The following is an 18507-nucleotide window of genomic DNA, read 5'->3' as shown; positions in this document are numbered from 1 at the left end:
TTCAGAAGTGAAAATAAAAGCTTTTATGAAGCAAGCTGCTTCTTTCTTTTATTGGAGCCACTAGGATAACTCCATTTCATGCTTAATGATTTGACTATCGCTTTGAGTTGGTTACGAAGGCTCCCGCCTCTCTTCGTCTTCTTATTTGTGGTCTTATGGCACTTGGCAAACAACAATTTGGTGCATTACCGCCACCAACTGGATTGGAGTGGAATGACTACCAATCACTTCCAGTTTGTGCATCGCCGTCTTAATAATTATAACAGGGCTGCCTGGTATTTTTTAAATCTTATGGCTGTAAAATTGTAATAAAAAGTGCCAAGTGTGTGTAACTCTCTCCTTTTTACAGAACAACCTCAGCTTTCAGCATCTGGTTTGTATTTAGAATTTATTTCTATTAAAGCCTTTAAAAAATCAGCTTAAAAGTGAAAAAAGCAAAAAACAGATTTGAATTTTTTACATTTATTACTGAACAGGAACTTCTAATTTACTGGGCAAACAATTTAAACTTTAAACTGTAATGCATCTATTATTAAAAAAAAGTTTGAACCTTGGTATCTTTTTTAGCAGATTTAAGACCATTTATTTTTGTAAACTTTCAGACGTTTTTATTTGATGTGGTAGACCTTGAAGCAGTTTCTCTCCAGCTGCAGGCAGAGTCCTGCACACCTCACACCGCCATGGGGTGCTTCTCTTGCACACCGTGCTGCTATACCAAAAACTTTTGTTTTAGCAAATATAATTATTTACTGTAAAAAGATAAATAATGCTGGAATGAAGCTGAATCTTACAATTAGCAAATAGCTGAGGATTGTTCAAATAAAAAAATAAAGACTGAACAAACGTTCATATTCCTGTTCACCGGATATCTGTCCTGCTTCGTGGTCACTGTCTTCAGATATAAGCCTTCTGGGACACCTAATAGATCGTGTTGATTTTCTTTGAGGCATTTCCATAATTTCATGATGGCTTTTTATGCTTATTAGCTTCCCCGTTCCGTTATCCGCTTTCACCGCGGCGCTGCGCTCCGTTTCAATCAGGCTGTACAGCAGGATTTCCCCTCGTAGCGATATTTTCCATAACTCTGATTGCTTTATCTACAGCATGCTGTAGATCGTTGGAAAGCTGCTTTTATGTACTTTTAGGAACCGTTGGAATTATTTGAATCTGATCAGCCATTCAAAAGTTATAAAACGGAGCATTTTGGATGACAAACTCAGCACATCTCTGAATCTGTGTTGCGATTCGATGCGCTCAAGACAGGGAATCCCGGTGGCTACCGTAATGTATTGTATAAGCACGAAAAGCCCAGTTTTAATCTTTTCAGCACTTTCGGAATTTTAATGATATCTTGAACGGTTCAGGAATTATGGTAATGAGAAGTGCACATGTCCAATCCCGTCTGCGGCCACAGGTTGGTAATAAGAATATTGTGGCATTAACAGAGGGGTGCCGGCGGTCAGGGTTAGGGCCCCCCCCCCCAACACAAGGGGGCCCCAGGCGGCCGCCTACCTATGCCTAATGGTAAAACCGCCTCTGATGCTGAGCAAAGCAACCCACCACCCTAGACCCCAGCTAGACAGCCAGATCCCCTACGCAATGGACAGTCATCATTTCTAATTACTTGGAATCCAATAATAACTCTGATCCCAATATTTGTTACTTTGAATCTGCTAATTAGGACATTCAACCTCATAAGTGTGATGAATGGTTTAACTTTATTTGAAACTAATTTTAACTTTAATCTAACTCAGAAGTGTTTTAATGCAATTATAATTTTTGTCTTCTTTCTATGGCAGTAACGGGCTTCCACACCATGGATCGTGTCCATATAAGCCTTTTTCCCCAGACGTGAGCCCTTGAGGACAGGAACGCGCAGGCAGGCTGGGAGTGGGTTTGAACACTTTACCAAATATGGGCAGCACGGGGCGGGGCGGGGCGGGGGATACATTCTGTAGGGAATCTGCTCGGCCCCACGGAAACTTACGTTTTCAGAACAAAATCGGCAACTTCGAGCCAAGAAATCGGTAAGCTCAGCTGTATTTTATTATTTTCGTACCAAATTTATGTTTGGGCTATTTCCGGTTTTCATCAGGATCTATTTATGGAGCAGCGATGATCACAGTGGGCGCGGTATGTCCGCTATTAGGGACAGGAAGCGCTAATAAGTCTGCTACGTCCTTTTAGGTATAAAGATCAGACATGTTTACGCACTGTCCTGTATCTGTTTGCAACAGGTAGAGTCTACGACCTAGACACTTTTTTGTTTCCAGCGTTAATAATCAGCTGTAATATTTGGGTTATTTGCTGCAGCTGAGGCCTGGTTTCCTCATAGCAGAGTACATATACAGGCTGCAAGTATGCACCAGTACTATAAACCTTAGAAATAAAACTAAAAGTTGGTTTCCAGTCAGCCACACTCACCATAGCCCTCTCAGTGTGCTACAGCAGGAGAACCATCATTTCAACCATCAACTTGTGGCTGATCTCCTCAGAAACTTCCCGAATCTGTTCAGCTTGTTTCACCAGTTCTGTAAAGAGCTCAGTGTCCAGCCATGTGTCCGAAATTAAAGTAGATGATTTATGCATGTGATCAGCCTCTCAGTGCAGCTTCCTGGGTGTGTGTGTGTCATCACAGCAAATGAGCCGCTGACGTCAGGCTAATGAAGGTTCCAGTTTTCAGTAGTGGTGGGAATTCCGGCTCTTTTTAGAGAGCCGGTTCTTTTGGCTCGGCTCATCAAAAAGAGCCGGCTCTTCCGGCTCCCAAGTGGCTCCTCAGATTTTCTGTTGCGTAGAGTACATTTATAACTAAAATAATGCAAAACTATATGTAAAATTATTTACCAATGTAAAAAATGCAATGTATCAAATATTTATCATTTCTATGGATTTAATAACTGAACACTTTAAGAAATCTCCACTTTCCGACTGCTGGCGCTCATTTTCTCACCGTCTTCATCGCACTCTCCTCTCTCTTGCTCGCCTTTTTCCTCCTCCTCATTCCCTCTCGTCTCCCTCCACCTGCATGTGCTCTGCTGTGTGTCTGAGTCTGATCCTCCCTCTTCCCCGCCCCCTACTGCTCTGTGTGTGGACAGTCTGGACACGCAGTTACACAATGTTGACCAATCGTCTGTAGCTTTCACCAAAGCAAGAGGGGAGGGGACGGCTCCCAATGAAGAGCTGGCTCCCGTCGTTCACTTCAAAGAGCCGGCTCTTAGAGCCGGTTCGTTCGCGACGGACACATCACTAGTTTTCAGACCAAGTGAAGGCAAAGATCGTCCATCATGAAGCCTAGAAGGGCGAAACTGCAGCTCAGGTTAAAGGAGGAATCGTTTGACATGAGGATCTGAATATTGAATTGACACTAAATTACAACCAGGTTAAACCATCCGAGTCTGGTAAAACAAAGACATTACAGCGTTGGTTGAGGTGAAAGGGCTATAAACATTAATGTTGTAGGTAGCTATTTGAATGACTTTAGTTTGGAGAAACAGAGATTAGATTTCAATTCAGTTTAGTACCAATTCAGCACTCTTTACAAGGCAAACATTGCAAGTAAACCTACTCATCAGTGCACTGATTTCTATACGTTATTCCAGTGAAGTAAAAGTTTAAAGAGCAAGTCACCCCCAATATCAACCTTTTTTTCTGATAAACAATATAAATGTGTGTCTAACTGTGCTGCAGACACATGTAGTCAATAGTTTTGCACTTTGGTGCATTTTAGTTAAAATTTAAATGTTCTGCCTAAAACTGTCAGTGTTGTGCCATTGTCAGGTAAAAACTCTGCACTGCATTTGAATTTAAATCTGCCATCGCTATTGGCTAAGAGGTACCCTAGAATGTTAGCTGGTACTATATGATGTCACAATGTCGTTGTGAGCCTGTGTGTGTGGTGTGCCTACACCACGCTCAGGACAATCCAGACTCTTCTCATGCATCGTTCCACAAATGTGGAATGACCTACCAAGCACTACCAGAACAGCGGCTTCCTTTTCAATTTTCAAGAAACTCCTGAAGACCCTGCTCTTCAGAGAGCATCTTCTAAACTAGCACCCTCCCTGCACCCATACCCCCTCTCTACTGTCCACTCCTTGTTCCCTCCTCTCCATGATTGATGTCAAGTTGTTGTTATTGTTGTTGTTAGCCTCAAGGGCAACATGCCGATTATCACTTATAAGTTGCTTTGGACAAAAGCATCTGCTAAATACTTAAACATAAACATTCCCAGGCCAGCCATGAAAAAGCCTCCAGCGAGTCCTGGGTCTTCCGTCCTTGTCCCAGGCCCGACAGAACTCATTTTGGTCACTTGTTCCCACCATCTCATTGTTTCAGTCTCTACTCAAAGCTCGTGGCCAAAGTAGATTGACGGGAAAATCCAGAGCTTTTCTTTCCAGTTCAGCTGTCTCTTTACCACAACAGACTGGTGCAACACCTGCACCACTGTGGACGGAGCACCATTCAGGCTATCTCTTGTTCCATTTTAGGGAACAATGGGAAAAATCTAATTGTTCGTATTTTCTGATTTCATCTATGCTCAGTTTGAAGTCTGAAAATCTACCCATGAACACTTGGGTTTTCTCCAGGTGCACCGGCTTCCTACCATAGACCCAAACCATCCACGTTAGGTTGTCTGGGATCCTAGGTGTGAATTAGAGACCGATATGTGTTGTCCTATTCTCGATGCCAACGCTGATGTGCCGCCGATATCTTTCTCCTCATTTACATGCTAAATGTCACTGATAACAACAGTGAGACAAAACATTTCCTGACCTAAATCAGGTTTGAACTCTGAGTTTAACCAACTGTCGAATCTTCATTCTGCGCTCAGTATTGAAATCAAACAGTTACCTAAACCGGGGGTTTTCCTGGCTCAAATTGAGGCAGAGGTGGTACCATCCTGACCATGCGCCAGCACATGCATACTCTGTGCATTCAAGTGCCTCACTTTTTTAAAGGCAAAATATTATAAAAGGCTTAATAAAATGCATTAGATTAGTGTTTCGTTCCTTTTTTCCCATCTGATATTTATAGTTAAATATTTTTAAATTTTTGACCTATATTTCAGTAACATTTTAGGTTTGTATTAATAACACTCATCTTAGTCAAAATAACACATAAATATATCCAGTAAAATATAATGAATTTCATTAACATGCATTTGTGTTGGAAATGGTAGTAAAATTTAATTTCTGCTGCTAACAATGTTATGGTGGCCAGTCTAATATGTACGGGTTGGCAATAATCCAGTTCAAATTATGCTTAAAGATAGAAGAGTTTGTGAATTATAAACTACAACGGCTTGCCTTACTTCCTGCGCCAACAGTAATGTGACCCGTATCTGCAGCGGTTCCGATCCGTAGCGCTGCAGGATGCAGAATAAACAGGATGGTGGGGACTTTTCATCCGCTTGTAGAGTTTAGTCTTTCTTAATTTTACCATCATCATCATCATCATCATATATTTTTCTGTGCGCCACTTGATCGCGAGACTGCTACTCGTTAGCTTTAGCATTAGCCAATCTGCTTGTAGCTGCACTTTTGATCCCAAACTTTGGACCGGTTCTCCCTTTGCGTTTCTGCTGGTTCCTTTATTTTCCTCCTCTGCATCCAGATGACCACACTGTGCGCCAGTAAAAAGCATTTTTCTTACACGTAACTTACTTTTGGAAGTTTTGAGGTCCACGTGGCAGGGGTGAGGTGGTGCTCACTCCTCATCCCTGCCACATGGACCCAAGGGATAAACCATCGATCTAACTCAATGGTCAACTTTCCTCGCGGGATCACACCCATTAGGACAGTGGGAGGGTTATAAAACGGGGTATCTGCGGGTCCTTAAAAAGTCTTAAATTTGCTTTTCCAAATTTAAGGCCTTAAAAATCCTTAAAAGGGGCAAATAATCCTTAAGAACAGTTTACAAAGATCTTAAATTACAAAAGACACAATTAACAAGATTCTTTTATTTCAATAAAATTTTCGTGAATTTCTAGTTAGTCTTCAGCATTTTTTGTGTATGAGGTTGGCGTAAGCGGAACCGTACACATCCAGTTGGTTGTGAAAGGCGGCCATTTTTAGATGGTTAAGCTAGTGGGAGCTTTTGCCATGGGGAAGTGCAGTTTAATTTTAACTGGATGGCTAATCCCACGTTCGTGACGTGGTTATCACCGGTTCCAGGCAGTAGCTGGACATTATAGCTTAAATTTAATTTAAAAAATAGCTTAAATTTTGTCAAAGTGGCCTTAAAAAGGTCTTAAAAAGTCTTACATTTGGCGTCCTTAAACCTGCAGATACCCTGAAATAATCTCTACTATTAAGCATTAATTCTGATATAATTAAAAACTTGTAAATATCTTGTTTGTGGAGTTGGACACTGGCTCTCCAGGGAGGACGAAGCAGTTAAAATGATGGAGGCATTGATGTGATGGAACGCCACCACACAATGATTCATCGTCCCTTTTGGTGAAACCGAGGGACTTTCCAACTCTTTTTAAACACAGGAAGCTTCACTTCATCTTCCTGTGTGTGCAGCTCACACCTTCAACAGGAAGCCGCAAATATTCCTCCCCTTTACTTCAGTTTGAGCCGAGACATGTTAGTCTAGGCTAGGGTAAAACAATAATCAGCCATCTCATTTACAGTTCATCTGTGACAGATTCTGAACCTCCAAAACTAACAAATAGTCTCGAAAAGGGGTCTGCAACTGTGGCTCTGGAGCCACAAGTGGCTCTTTGGTGCTTCCAAGATGGATCTTCAGAATTCTGACTACAAATGATTAAAAACAAACCAACTCATGTTTTAAATAAAGATCTCCTACAAATGCAGAAGTCTTTTTTTCATGGAATAATTGATATAATAATGGCAATTATTTTCCATAACAGAATGACCAACATGTTCTGACAACCGAAGCGTTGAAAAATGACGCTAGGTGACCAAGCGTTTGTTTCCAACGTTGTGGGAGTGGGAAACAAACGCTTGGTCACCTAGCGTCATTTTTCAACACGTCGGGTGTGAGAATGTGTTGCTGCGGCTCTAAACCAAGGTTGTCCAGTAATCGGAAGGTTGCAGGTTCTGGACAGAGAATTCTGCTGGTGTGTCCTTGGGCAAAACCCACTTTACCTGCTGGTGGTGGTCGGAGGGACCATTGGTGCCAGTGCTCGGCAGACTCGCCCCTGTCAATGTGCATGTAGCTCATCACCACCAGGGTGTGAATGGATGAATGATACTCTGTAGTGTAAGGTGCTTTGGAGTCCTTTGGCTCAGAAAGGCCCTAGTGTGAGTCATTTATCATTCTTTGGTGGACTGAGGGGTAAAACGGCTCTTTGGATTGTGCAGACCTCTGTATTAGAATATCTAATCAAACAAGTTTTCAGGTTCACCCTTGAATAAAAACTCACACAGTCTGCACCAGTTTATTCTGATTACATTTACTTTCTTTCCACAGACTATGTGAGAAATACCAAAGGAGTGTGTGACAAGCAGCTGACACAAGACCTCACAACGGTTTGAAGTATCTACTCAACCTACAGGGTTCCACCCAACCAGACCGACTGGGACATCCCATCATGCCTGTGGTTGTGTTCCCCAGCTCCCAGCTGCTATGGGTGCGTGTTGCTGCCGTGTTGTTCACCTGTGTTGCATTCAGCGTTGCGGCACACGGGGCTGCGCTGCCCCTTGGAAGCATGAATGACTGGTGCATCTTCTGCTGGGCTTTAAGCTTCGCCTGCTCCTGTCTGGTTCTGCTGGTGGAGCAGTGCGGCCTCCAGGCCCGAATCCCCGTCTCCTGGTCCAACTTCCCCATCACGGTAGCCTGCTATGCCTGCCTCCTCTGCCTGTCAGCCACTGTCATCTTCCCAGTGTTTTTCCTAAAGGACCAGCAACTCTACTACGAGGTCCGTGACTATCGTATCGTCTCTACAGTCTTCTCCTGCCTGGCAACAGTGGTCTACATGTGGGAGGTGAGCCTGACCAAAGCCAAGCCAGGAGAGGTGACGGGTTACATGGCTACGGCTCCCGGTTTGATGAAAGTGTGCCAAACATTTGTGGCCTGTGTGATCTTCATCCTGGTGAGCAACCCCGTGTCATACAACCAGCATCCAGCCTTAAAGTGGTGCATGGCCGTGTACTGCATCTGCTTCATCCTCTCCATGGCCGTGGTGGTTCTGTGTGTGGGAGAGTGTACCGGCTACCTTCCCATCCCTTTCTCCAAGTTCCTGTCAGCCTATGGGCTGCTGGCGGTCCTCATGTATCTGTCCGCTACCATTGTCTGGCCCGTCTTCCAGTTTGGCAAGCAGTACCAGTACCAGAGCAGAGGCAGAGAATCTAACAATGTGATTACCGTAGCCGTGCTCACTGCCCTCAACTTCCTGTTTTACCTTGCTGACTTGGCCTACACTGCCAGATTGGTGTTTGTCCGTGCTTGAGTAGAGGAAGTGAAGAACCTTTTTGCCTCCTAATTAGAAAATTTAAAACAGAATAAACAAGAAACCCCTAAATTCAAAAGTATGTGTATACTTCATGTGTTTGCATAACCACAAGGCTGCAGTATTTACCTTTAATGTGAAATCATTTCTGTCTAAAAGTGTTAAAAAAGGGAAACATATAAATGTGTTGTTTTTCCTCAACAGTGTAGCAAAGAGAACAGTTGGGTAACACGCTGGAAACAAGAGAATACTATCATTAAAGAGTTGGGATTCACCCAACAACCCAACCTGAAAGTCATGCTTTTTATTACTTTTATATTTAAATGTGTGTAATGATCTTATTGGAATAAATGAAGTGCCCACTGAAACCAGTGACAATTTTATTTTTGATATAATGTTGAACGCTGCAGCAGTACATTTTGTGATTGGTAGGACAGGAAATGAGAAAGGAATTACGTGATGGATGGTTAAACATGCCAGGAAGTGCATTTACAGTCAAGTTTTGATCATTTTTATCTTATTTTTTCTTTGTTGGCACTAACCTGTTACACCAAAATTTCTTCCCTGAGGGACTAAAAAGGAATTCTCTATTTTACTCTAAAAGTTGTCTGTTGCATAGGATCATATTTCTACATGGTTAATCTCTTAGGTAACATAACAAATACCATGAAACTGGATCATTGTAACCTAAGGATGCGTGTATATCTATATATATTCCTGCAGTCATCATGCCAATTGCATGCTCACTCAAAGGTTATGACATCTGTGGCATTGTGCTGTTTATATATATATATATATATATTTGTATATGTATATTACAGGGCGAGGAGGAGTAGCAACTGCCCCTCCAAAAACTTGCATCCACACCACCTCGTTTTAAAACAAATTCTGTCCACACGTACCCGGATAAATACTGTTTTTCATTCAGATTTGTTTATAAATCCCTTACCAATTAATAGTTACAGTTCTTTTGAATATCTTATTCTGAGTTTTCCTAATCCAGATTGCAAAACTAAAACCACTCTTGTTTGTAGTTTTGTATTGTCCACCAGGCCCTTACTCTCAATTTGGTGCTAAATACTGATAAGGTCATTGTAGTGGGGGATTTTAATATTCATGTGGACATTGAAAACGATAGCCTCAATGTAGCCTTAATTGGTTTTACCCAAAGAATACATAGCTCCACCCACTCCTGCCATCATACATTGGACCTTGTGCTGACTTATGCATAGTGTGAGGAAATAACGATATTTCCACATAATCCAGTCCTCTTGGACCACTTTTTGATAACCTTTCAGTTTTTTTTAACTTAGTTCTCTAGACATGAAAGTAAATTTCACTATAGTCAGTCTCTATCTGACAACGCTGTTGCATCTTTTAAATCAACTGTTCCATCTTTACTGTCTTCAGCATCTCAGAGGAACGTAGCAGAGGGCAATATTTTCATTTCTTGCCCTTCACAAATTGATGATCTAGTTCATAATGTTACTTCTTTATGTGTGACATTAGATGATGTTGCCCCTTTAAAAAGAAGGTGATTAAGCAAAGGTAGTTGGCTCCCTGGTTTAATTCTCATTTACAAACTTTAAAACAAAACTCTAGAAAACTGGAGAGAACATGGCGCTCTACACACCAGGAGGAGTCCTACTTATCCTGGAAAAATAGTCTTGTGCTTTATAAAAATAAGCTTCGACAAGCTAGAACTGCTTATTTTTCAGCATTTAATTGAGGAGAATAAGAATAATCCTAAATTACTTTTCAGTACAGTTGCCAAACTTACACAGAATCATAGCTCTGAACCATCTATTCGCTTAGCCCTCAGCAGCAACGAAAGTGAGGCAGCATCAGAGGTGACTGTAGAACCTCATCTGTGTTTGAACCGTTTTGATCCAGTTGAGCTTTCAGATTTATCAAAAATATTAGCTTCATCTAAACCTTCAACTTGCATTTTAGATCTAATCCCAACCAAATTATTTAAAGATGCATTTCCTTTGGTTACTGCCCCGATTCTAGAAATAATCAATCTATCCTTAGTAAATGGATACGTACCACTGGATTTTAAGATTGCTGTAATCAAACCTTCACTTAAGGCCTAGTCCACACGTAGCTGTTTTTTTTAAACGAATATCCGCCCCTCCAAAAACTTGCATCCACACCACCTCGTTTTAAAACAAACTCTGTCCACACGTACCCGGATAAATACGTTGTTAAGGACATGCCAGACCTGTAGGCGGCGCCACTTCCCCCGTTCTTAACCTCGTCCTTCATCTGTGGTCTTCCGCAAGGAGCAGTAATTCCGCTTGCAAAAACAATCAAGCAAAAAGCGCTTGGACAATTGATAAAGCGAGCGCAGCTCTGAGGGCATCCATGCTGTCGGCTAGTGTAAACACAGGTCGCACACGTGATGTCAGCATTTTTTTGTCGCGGAAAGTGATGTTGCAGACCTTAAAACTCCGGTTTTGTCTGTCCACACGCAGACACCCAAAACGGAGAAAACGCAGATCTTCACTTTGGCCGGAGTTTTTAAAAAGATCCGTTTTTGTGTGAAAAAACTCAGTTTTCGTGTGGATGACAGGCCAAAACGTAGAAAAATATCTACGTTTTGGCAGATCCCCGGCTACGTGTGGACAGGGCCTAAGAAACCTTCTTTGGATCCTGATGACCCAATGAATCAGGGCCGGATTTAGCCAGCCCTACAAAGGGGTGCAGGTAGAATATCAGGTGATGCAGGTCTGGAAAATAATTTTTTGGGGTTCACATACCCCCAAAACCCTAAAATGCATAGAAAACTATGCTATCATCATTACAGTTCTTCTATCCATACATCTATCTTTTCCTTTGATTCATTCCTTAGACTCCCTTCAGCATTTACCCGGCACAAATGGGACACTGGCTGCATTAACATCCATCCATCCATCAAATGTTTATTTATGTTTATGTTAATTATCTGTCTATTCTTCCATTTTTTATTTTATTCTTTTATTTTACTTAAATATTTTTTATTTCCTTTTGCTTGCTTAATTACTATTCATGTCTTTTAAGTGCACTATTGTGTGAAATCATAGCAGACAAAAGCATTGAGTCTCTAATGACATCATCATTGAACATTCATGAGTCAGGTCAAGAGCAGACACTTCCCTCTGACTAACGGTTCAGCCAGAGCTCACCTAAATGCCGCTAAGCACACTGGGAAACAGGAAGTAAACTCCTTACACCATTACCATCAATAAAACACTGTTTGTTTTTTCAATAAATAAATGTAAAAGTGATAGTGTTTTACCGTTGTAAACTTTAAGGAATTTTTCCGTAAAGAAAACTAAGCAAGAGTACTTTACAGTAGAATTATGTAGAAAAAAAATTACAATTTACTGTTTTCACAAATTTATTTATTTACAGCAACATCACGTAAAATCAACAGTTTTATAGTTGATGGGTTTTTCTTGCCATGGTTTTATGGTTCATTACTGTTAAATATACGACTATTTATATTAGTTTGTAATATGTGTACACTACTTTTAGAATGTCGTAAGTTAGAATTGGCACCATTTCAAAATCTGTAAGCTTTATAAAACATAATACAAAAGAGGATGAGACAAGCATCTTTCATTAGGACAGAATGTGTGTTTGTGTTATCCCATAAACATGTGTATTTATAGTCCTCCAAATTAAAGTATAATACACATTTTCATGCCTCAAACATTTTAAAAGTTGGTCCTAACAAAAAAAAACAAACTGTGATGGCTGCAAATACGCTGGAATAAAAAGTGAAGAATAACAGTTTACAATCCCCAGATTACAAAAATCTGTTTTCAAAGAAAAGTTGTAAAATAGCAAAATGTCTTAGGCAACTAAAATGACATTTAAACATGTCTGCACTTGGTGATGCAGATTCAGATCTTGAGATAAACGAGACTATGACATGCCGGAGTCTGACTGTTTTGATGAAGGAGCCACTCAGAATGAAAAATGAAGGAAATATTACAACATGAAGGATTTAGAAACATTCATAAAAGAAGAAACAGCTTTCTTGTATGATGTGCCACTAAAAATCCATCCTTGGATGAATTTTGTGTCTTTCCCAGTTAGTCCCAAACCAGCACCAAAAACTCACAATTCAAACGTACAGATAAGGAATAATGTGCTGCATTTAAAGCAGCTAGTAAACATAACACAAAGCTGTTCTTTAAATTCTACAGCTTTTAAACATATTGGAATAACGTATCAAGAAATTGGTCAACTTTTGATCATAACTTTGTAGCGTTAAGGATTGGCTACATATTTATTAAATGATCAATAAGATGTAATGGTCCATTTACTGTAAATATGAAATGTCAATCTGATTGGTCTTTGAATGTTTAATCAGAAGACTTTGTTTCTTTTACTTATTCAGGGAACATGTACACACTTCATATTAATTCAGACAGAATCAAGTATATAGTTTATAAAAATTAATATATTTCTATTTCCCTAAACGAATGATTATACAAGACAAGGTATGAATGAAATGATGGAATGGAAGCTAGATGTTTTAGCAAAACCTTCCTTAAGTATCCGAGAGAGTCTGGGTTGTAAAATCCATTTGGCTGTATGGTTTAATAAGCTAGAGATATGTTTATAGAACCATCCGATGCAATTTGTGCTGGTCTACGCACCCTTGTGTGAAGATCCCCAAGTGATCCTTGGGGTCAGGACCTATAAACGTGTGAAGGGAGACATATTCCTTGTGGACCAACATTTATTTAAAAAGAATAAATGAAATGACAAAACTATAAATGTTGTCTGAGTAATACATTTTTGTCTCTGACACAAAACACCTGTTTTCTGGAATTTGTTGAAAACGTGGTAACAGCAGAAGTCAGTGTGCTTGTGGGAAAAGATTCAAGTTGAAGTGACTGAGAATGCTTTCAGCAAGTCCGCATGCAGTGCATGTCCTCAGGCTCCAGGTGGAAGCACTGACCCATTAAACAGAGAAGAGAATTTTATTCAGGCCACAACTTCCATTCTGTCTCTCTTTCACCTGAACTTCCACTTGTCTTTTGAGCAGAGGTGTGGACTTGTCACATGACTTGGACTCGAGTCATTATTTTAATGACTTCTGACTTGGCTTGATAAAATCTATAAAGACTTACGACTTGACTCAGACTTGAACTTCAGTGACTTGCATCTTGAATCGACTTGCATCTGTTGACTTGAGCATATTTGATATTTTAGAACAAAAGTGGAACGACATGGACAAAAATCATGAATCATGAATCGTTCAACGTTAAGGACTTGGACTTGACTTGGACTTCCAGATCATTGACTTTGGACTCGACTTGGTTGTTTTTGACTTGGACTTGACTGGAAAGACCTGTGACTTACTTGTGACTTGCAAAACAGTGACTTGGTCACACCTCAGCTTTTGAGTTCAGCTAGAAAATATCAAGCATGTGTTTCACTCCAACCACAGCTACCTACTTAAACCACTGTAACCACTACTTAACCAAGTGAGAAAGGAAGTCAGTAGGTACATTCAGGGGCGCAGATAGGATTTTCAAACTGGGGGGGGGGGACAAAGTTCCAATGCACCCTCCCCCAAACACACACACACACACACACACACACACACACACACACACACACACACACACACACACACACACACACACACACACACACACACACACACACACACACACACAAACTATTGCAAGCACCTTAACTAGAGCTCAGTGAGTTTGTGTTATACGTGTTTGCTGTCTGATGCTGCAGCAGCGTCAACCTTCCCGGCTGGATGAGTGAGTTTCTTCATCAGTCAATATTCTGCTTCATAATCAGAGTTAGTCATTACCAGACAAAGTGATCAGTCAGCAAAGACCAGACCTGCCGGCAATGATACGTTTTATCTAATATTTACGCTCTTCATGCTGTGCATCTCCTCCTCTCCCCGACTGGGAGCCTCTCGGCGGGAGGCGATTTTCAAACTCTAAAAACTCCCAAACTTTGCTCAGCCTGAAGGTTCCACATCTCCACTATCTTCTGGTGTAAAGTAGTAACTTCATGAGGATCATGTTTGTAGATGAGACTTGTTAAAGTCAGCAATGAGGCTTTGGCACTTATAACGAGTAAGTCCAACACTGACAACAACATACTGAAACTAGAACCAACACGCATAAACAGACATATCGGGCCCGCCTACTTACACTGTTGGTCTTTTTTAAATACGCAGCAATCGTTGCCTTTTTCGCTTCATCCTGCATCCTAGCAGCAACCACTTTGGTGCCTCTGGAGTCGATGTTTGTTTACGTCATGCTGCATTCAATGTAATTGGAAAAATGAGCTTCAAGCGCTTAACCTCCGATTTTGTTTTCTTTCGATCTGAATCGGGGGGGACCCCCCCCCCCCCGTCCCCCACCCTATCTGCGCGCCTGGGTAAGTTAGTTACTCAGTATCACAAAGGAAAATGATGAGCAAAAAAGTTTGACCAACTTGAGTTTATTTTTTCTAAAAACAACAACAGCAATAAGAATATTAAATAAAATAAAGCTAAAATTGTCCATTTTTACTTGAAAAGGGGATTTGAAGATCTCAGAAGGATGATGATTAAAAACCGTTTATTAGTCCATAGATTGTTAAATAAAAATGTGTTTCACTCAGCTAGGCCTTCATCAGGGCAAGAAAGGTTTATCAGTCAGGCTTTTATTTTCCTCCGTTTTTTTCTGCTTTTTGAAGTTCTCTCGCCACACCCAACAGCTTTTATCTTTTGCACAAAGTGCACACTACAGAACAAAGTCTTATTAAAATCATACAATATTTTATACATCCCAAAAATTTTTAATATGAATTTCATCATTGGAGACCACATGAGATCCACCGACTGGTCCTTGGAACTTATACAACATGCGACATGGAACGACACAGCCACAATGTGCTCTGGATCACTTATAATTCTGCCAAACAACACTGAATTGGTATCTTTCTGTCCAAGTTGGATAATGTAGCTCATCCACTTGAAGCCAGGACACAGAGGTACATCGGAAATGGATTGGTCTAGCAGGTCCAAAATGAAGCTTTGGTCTGCTGGACAAACCAAAAACTTCTTCAGTTCAGACAAGTTGTTTTTCTGAACTGACGGGCTAGCCTTGTCCTCCCTGGAGAATGCCTTGACCTTCTGCTGAAACCTTTCAGCAATGCCTTTAAAGGCTTCTGTCATGGCGTCCCTGGAGCTCCAAGGCATAAACATTGGAGGCATGTCATCGCTGTTAGGTACGACAGCAAGCCACAACTACCAACCCCCATCTAGGTAACCCAGCATGACTCCCTGGCTCCTGCGTCAACCTGATGAGGAAATATAAAATCAACATTGTTTTACTGAACAATCACGCAATATTAAATCAAAGTGCATTTAGTGCCAACCACAGCCTTAAGACGTGTTGAACGTGCCCAAGTCCATACTTATGTGAGCACCTGTGTGCATACACGCGCTTGTATATGTAAGGTTTCTCTATAGGAGCGTCCAATAGATAGTGTGAGGGGCCATAGATCTCCCCCCAAAAATGCATAGGAGATGGAGGGAGCTCCAAGTCCCAGAGATCCAGGAGCTGCCCCAGAGCACAGGGACCCCAAGGAGACCGCGACCAGAAAAGTCCCTGCCCCCTCGAGAGGCGCAGAGGATCGCCCCGGGGGGCCACAAACAGCAGCCGGCAGAGTCCCGGTAGATAACAATGGCAAGCTCACAGGCCCGCCCACAGCCTCCCAACCCCCAGCCGGCCGTGCCCGGGACCCAGGGGCGACCACTCCCACCGGGCACCCAGCAGAGCCCAGGGACCCAGATCCCACCAGGCAGCCACAGGGATTGATCAGGCAGACACCAAAAATCTTAAACCCCCTGACCCGAGAGCCATGAACACTCAGGCAGACCAAGGCACCACACTCCACACCAGGTGTGGCAGGGGGAGGGGAGACGAAGATGTATAGCATCAAAACTTTTTTTTTTACTTCAACCGTAGGCTACAGTCAAGGCCTTTGAGGCACAAATATGTTTACAGCTTCTCCACAGACTTTCTGTTTGCACTTTTCTAATTGCACTCAATGTGCAGTTACAGCGTTGCTCTTTCTGTTGTTTTCTATTAATTTACTCAATTTTAAGTTAAGCAGAACAGAGTTGTTTTAAAGAGAGCTATTTATATTCTAAAAGTAAAGCATAACAGGCTACCGTTTAAGAAAGAGACCTACTTTTTTTTGTCATTTTGCACAAAAAGTTGAGCATAACAGTTTTCTGTTTAAGAAAACTACCTTTGTTACTTATAATAATTTTGTAATTTCACGCCATAAATAAATGGCTAAATGATCATTTGTTTCCCATGTTTTCATATCACAAAGAATATGCATCTTCTTAAACCAACTTCAAGTCAAATAGTAAAAAAAAAAAAAAAATCCTTTCACACACACAAAAAAAGAGCAAAAAAAATCACCACGCTGGGAAGGGTGGCCTGGAGCGGCCGGCCCTGCCCGCGAGGTGTCCCTTATTTATTTTTCAGGGAGTTGGCAACCCTAACTATGCATAGCATCCCCACTAGCAGCAGGGGCTCTTTATGCTGAGGTCTGTGCAATACCTCCCGCTACTTGTGTAACAACTTGGGATAACAAACAGCAGCCTTTCTGCACAAAACGTATGCCAAAACCACACTGAGACCGTGGTCTAAAAACCGTACTACAGACTGTACCGTGGGCTATCTGTACAGTTGCACAACTATTATTTACAGCCAACTCCAAATATGCTTCCACAACTTGTATGAAACCATATCTTTTTCATGCCTTAATTTTTTTCCCTTTCTTTCTCTTTTTTTTTCTTCAATTCCCCTTACTTTTAGACTGGAACCAACATGGTGGAGTACCTGACTGGGGCCACAACAGACGACCCACATGTTCTTATGATTGGTGAAGACCATCGATGTTCCCAAGCATTCGTTATCCTCAATGGGACTGCCATGGAATATCCATCACTTTTGGGTGCAGTTGATGGCTGTTTTAAAACATTTTTTGTGTTTGATGTGAATTACCCAAAACCATGTGCCCAAATTTGGGAGTTCATTCAAACGGTCATCTTTGAAATGCCTGGGCATGAATCAAATGCTGTAAAGCTAATGAGGGCTCAGTTGGCTATGATTTAAAGTTGATGTTTTGCTAGCATGGGGATGAGTTACATGTTTTTGGACATTTACGTAAGTACAGTTCTTCCATTAGCATTGGGTTGAAAATGTTCATGATCTTCAGGTGATCTAATATTTTAATATTTGTCATTAAAACACATTTACACAAATGCAATAAGCAGAGTTTTACAAAAAAATGAGCGGGACTATAAATGTTTTTAAATACTCTTCAGTTGTATTAATATTGTTATGCATTTTAAAAATGAAAAAACTTATGTGGTCAATAAAGAATTGACTGAGACATGTTCATTTTGTGTACTAAGTTATTCATTAAGCATTTTATTTTATTTTTTTCCAATAACCCTATATTATAGAATTGGGTCATTTTAACCCAATCTTTAGTTATTAAATAACCCAGAAGTTGGGTTTTCTTTTTAACCCAGTTTTGGGTTACCCTAATTATACAGTTGGGTCATTTTAACCCATTAGTTGGGTAGAAAACATAACCCAATGTGCTGGGTCAAACCCATAACCCAACCCTGCTTGGTTAATACAACCCAGCATTGGGTCGGTCCCTTTTTGACCCAGCGCCTGGGTTACAAAATAACCCAAGTTGGGTTATTTTTAACCCAGCAGTTTTAAGTGTGTAGTGCTGTTGTTATATGTTGGGATTGTAATTGGTCATAATAATGAGAAACGTCTCTCACAGGCTAGTCAATAATTGTGTGCAAAATATCACCACAGTGAAGCAGTGGCTCACTGACCTTTTTAAATGTATGATGTTTGATTTGACAAACAATGGAATGCCCACTAAACTGGGCATTACTTTATGATGGCCATATTTTAAAATCCTCTGATCAAGACAACATGCTTTATTGTGAAAATGTATATGAACGTAATGTGTGTGTGTGTGTGTGTGTGTGTGTGTGTGTGTGTGTGTGTGTGTGTGTGTGTGTG

The 18507-nt window shown here is 41.0% G+C and overlaps 1 protein-coding gene across 2 annotated transcripts; it reads left to right on the top strand.

Moving 5' to 3' along the window:
- Positions 1–422: 422 nt before the first annotated feature.
- LOC107377169 (myeloid-associated differentiation marker homolog) lies at positions 423–17851 on the top strand. 2 transcript variants are annotated; one of them, XM_070544290.1, is made up of 3 exons: positions 423–2027; positions 7441–7954; positions 17272–17851. In XM_070544290.1, the coding sequence occupies exons 2-3, from the start codon at positions 7562–7564 to the stop codon at positions 17569–17571; spliced, it is 693 nt and encodes a 230-aa protein (XP_070400391.1). In that variant the 5' UTR covers positions 423–2027; positions 7441–7561; the 3' UTR covers positions 17572–17851. The 2 variants fall into 2 exon arrangements, with proteins under 2 accessions (XP_070400391.1, XP_015802093.1); XM_015946607.3 differs by lacking the exon at positions 17272–17851 and having other exon boundaries at positions 7441–8787.
- Positions 17852–18507: the final 656 nt, after the last annotated feature.

This window comes from Nothobranchius furzeri, chromosome 14 (assembly GCF_043380555.1).
Source record: "Nothobranchius furzeri strain GRZ-AD chromosome 14, NfurGRZ-RIMD1, whole genome shotgun sequence".
NCBI lineage: Eukaryota > Metazoa > Chordata > Actinopteri > Cyprinodontiformes > Nothobranchiidae > Nothobranchius > Nothobranchius furzeri.
Note: the sequence above shows the minus strand (reverse complement) of the source record. Positions and strands in the feature narration are given on the sequence as shown.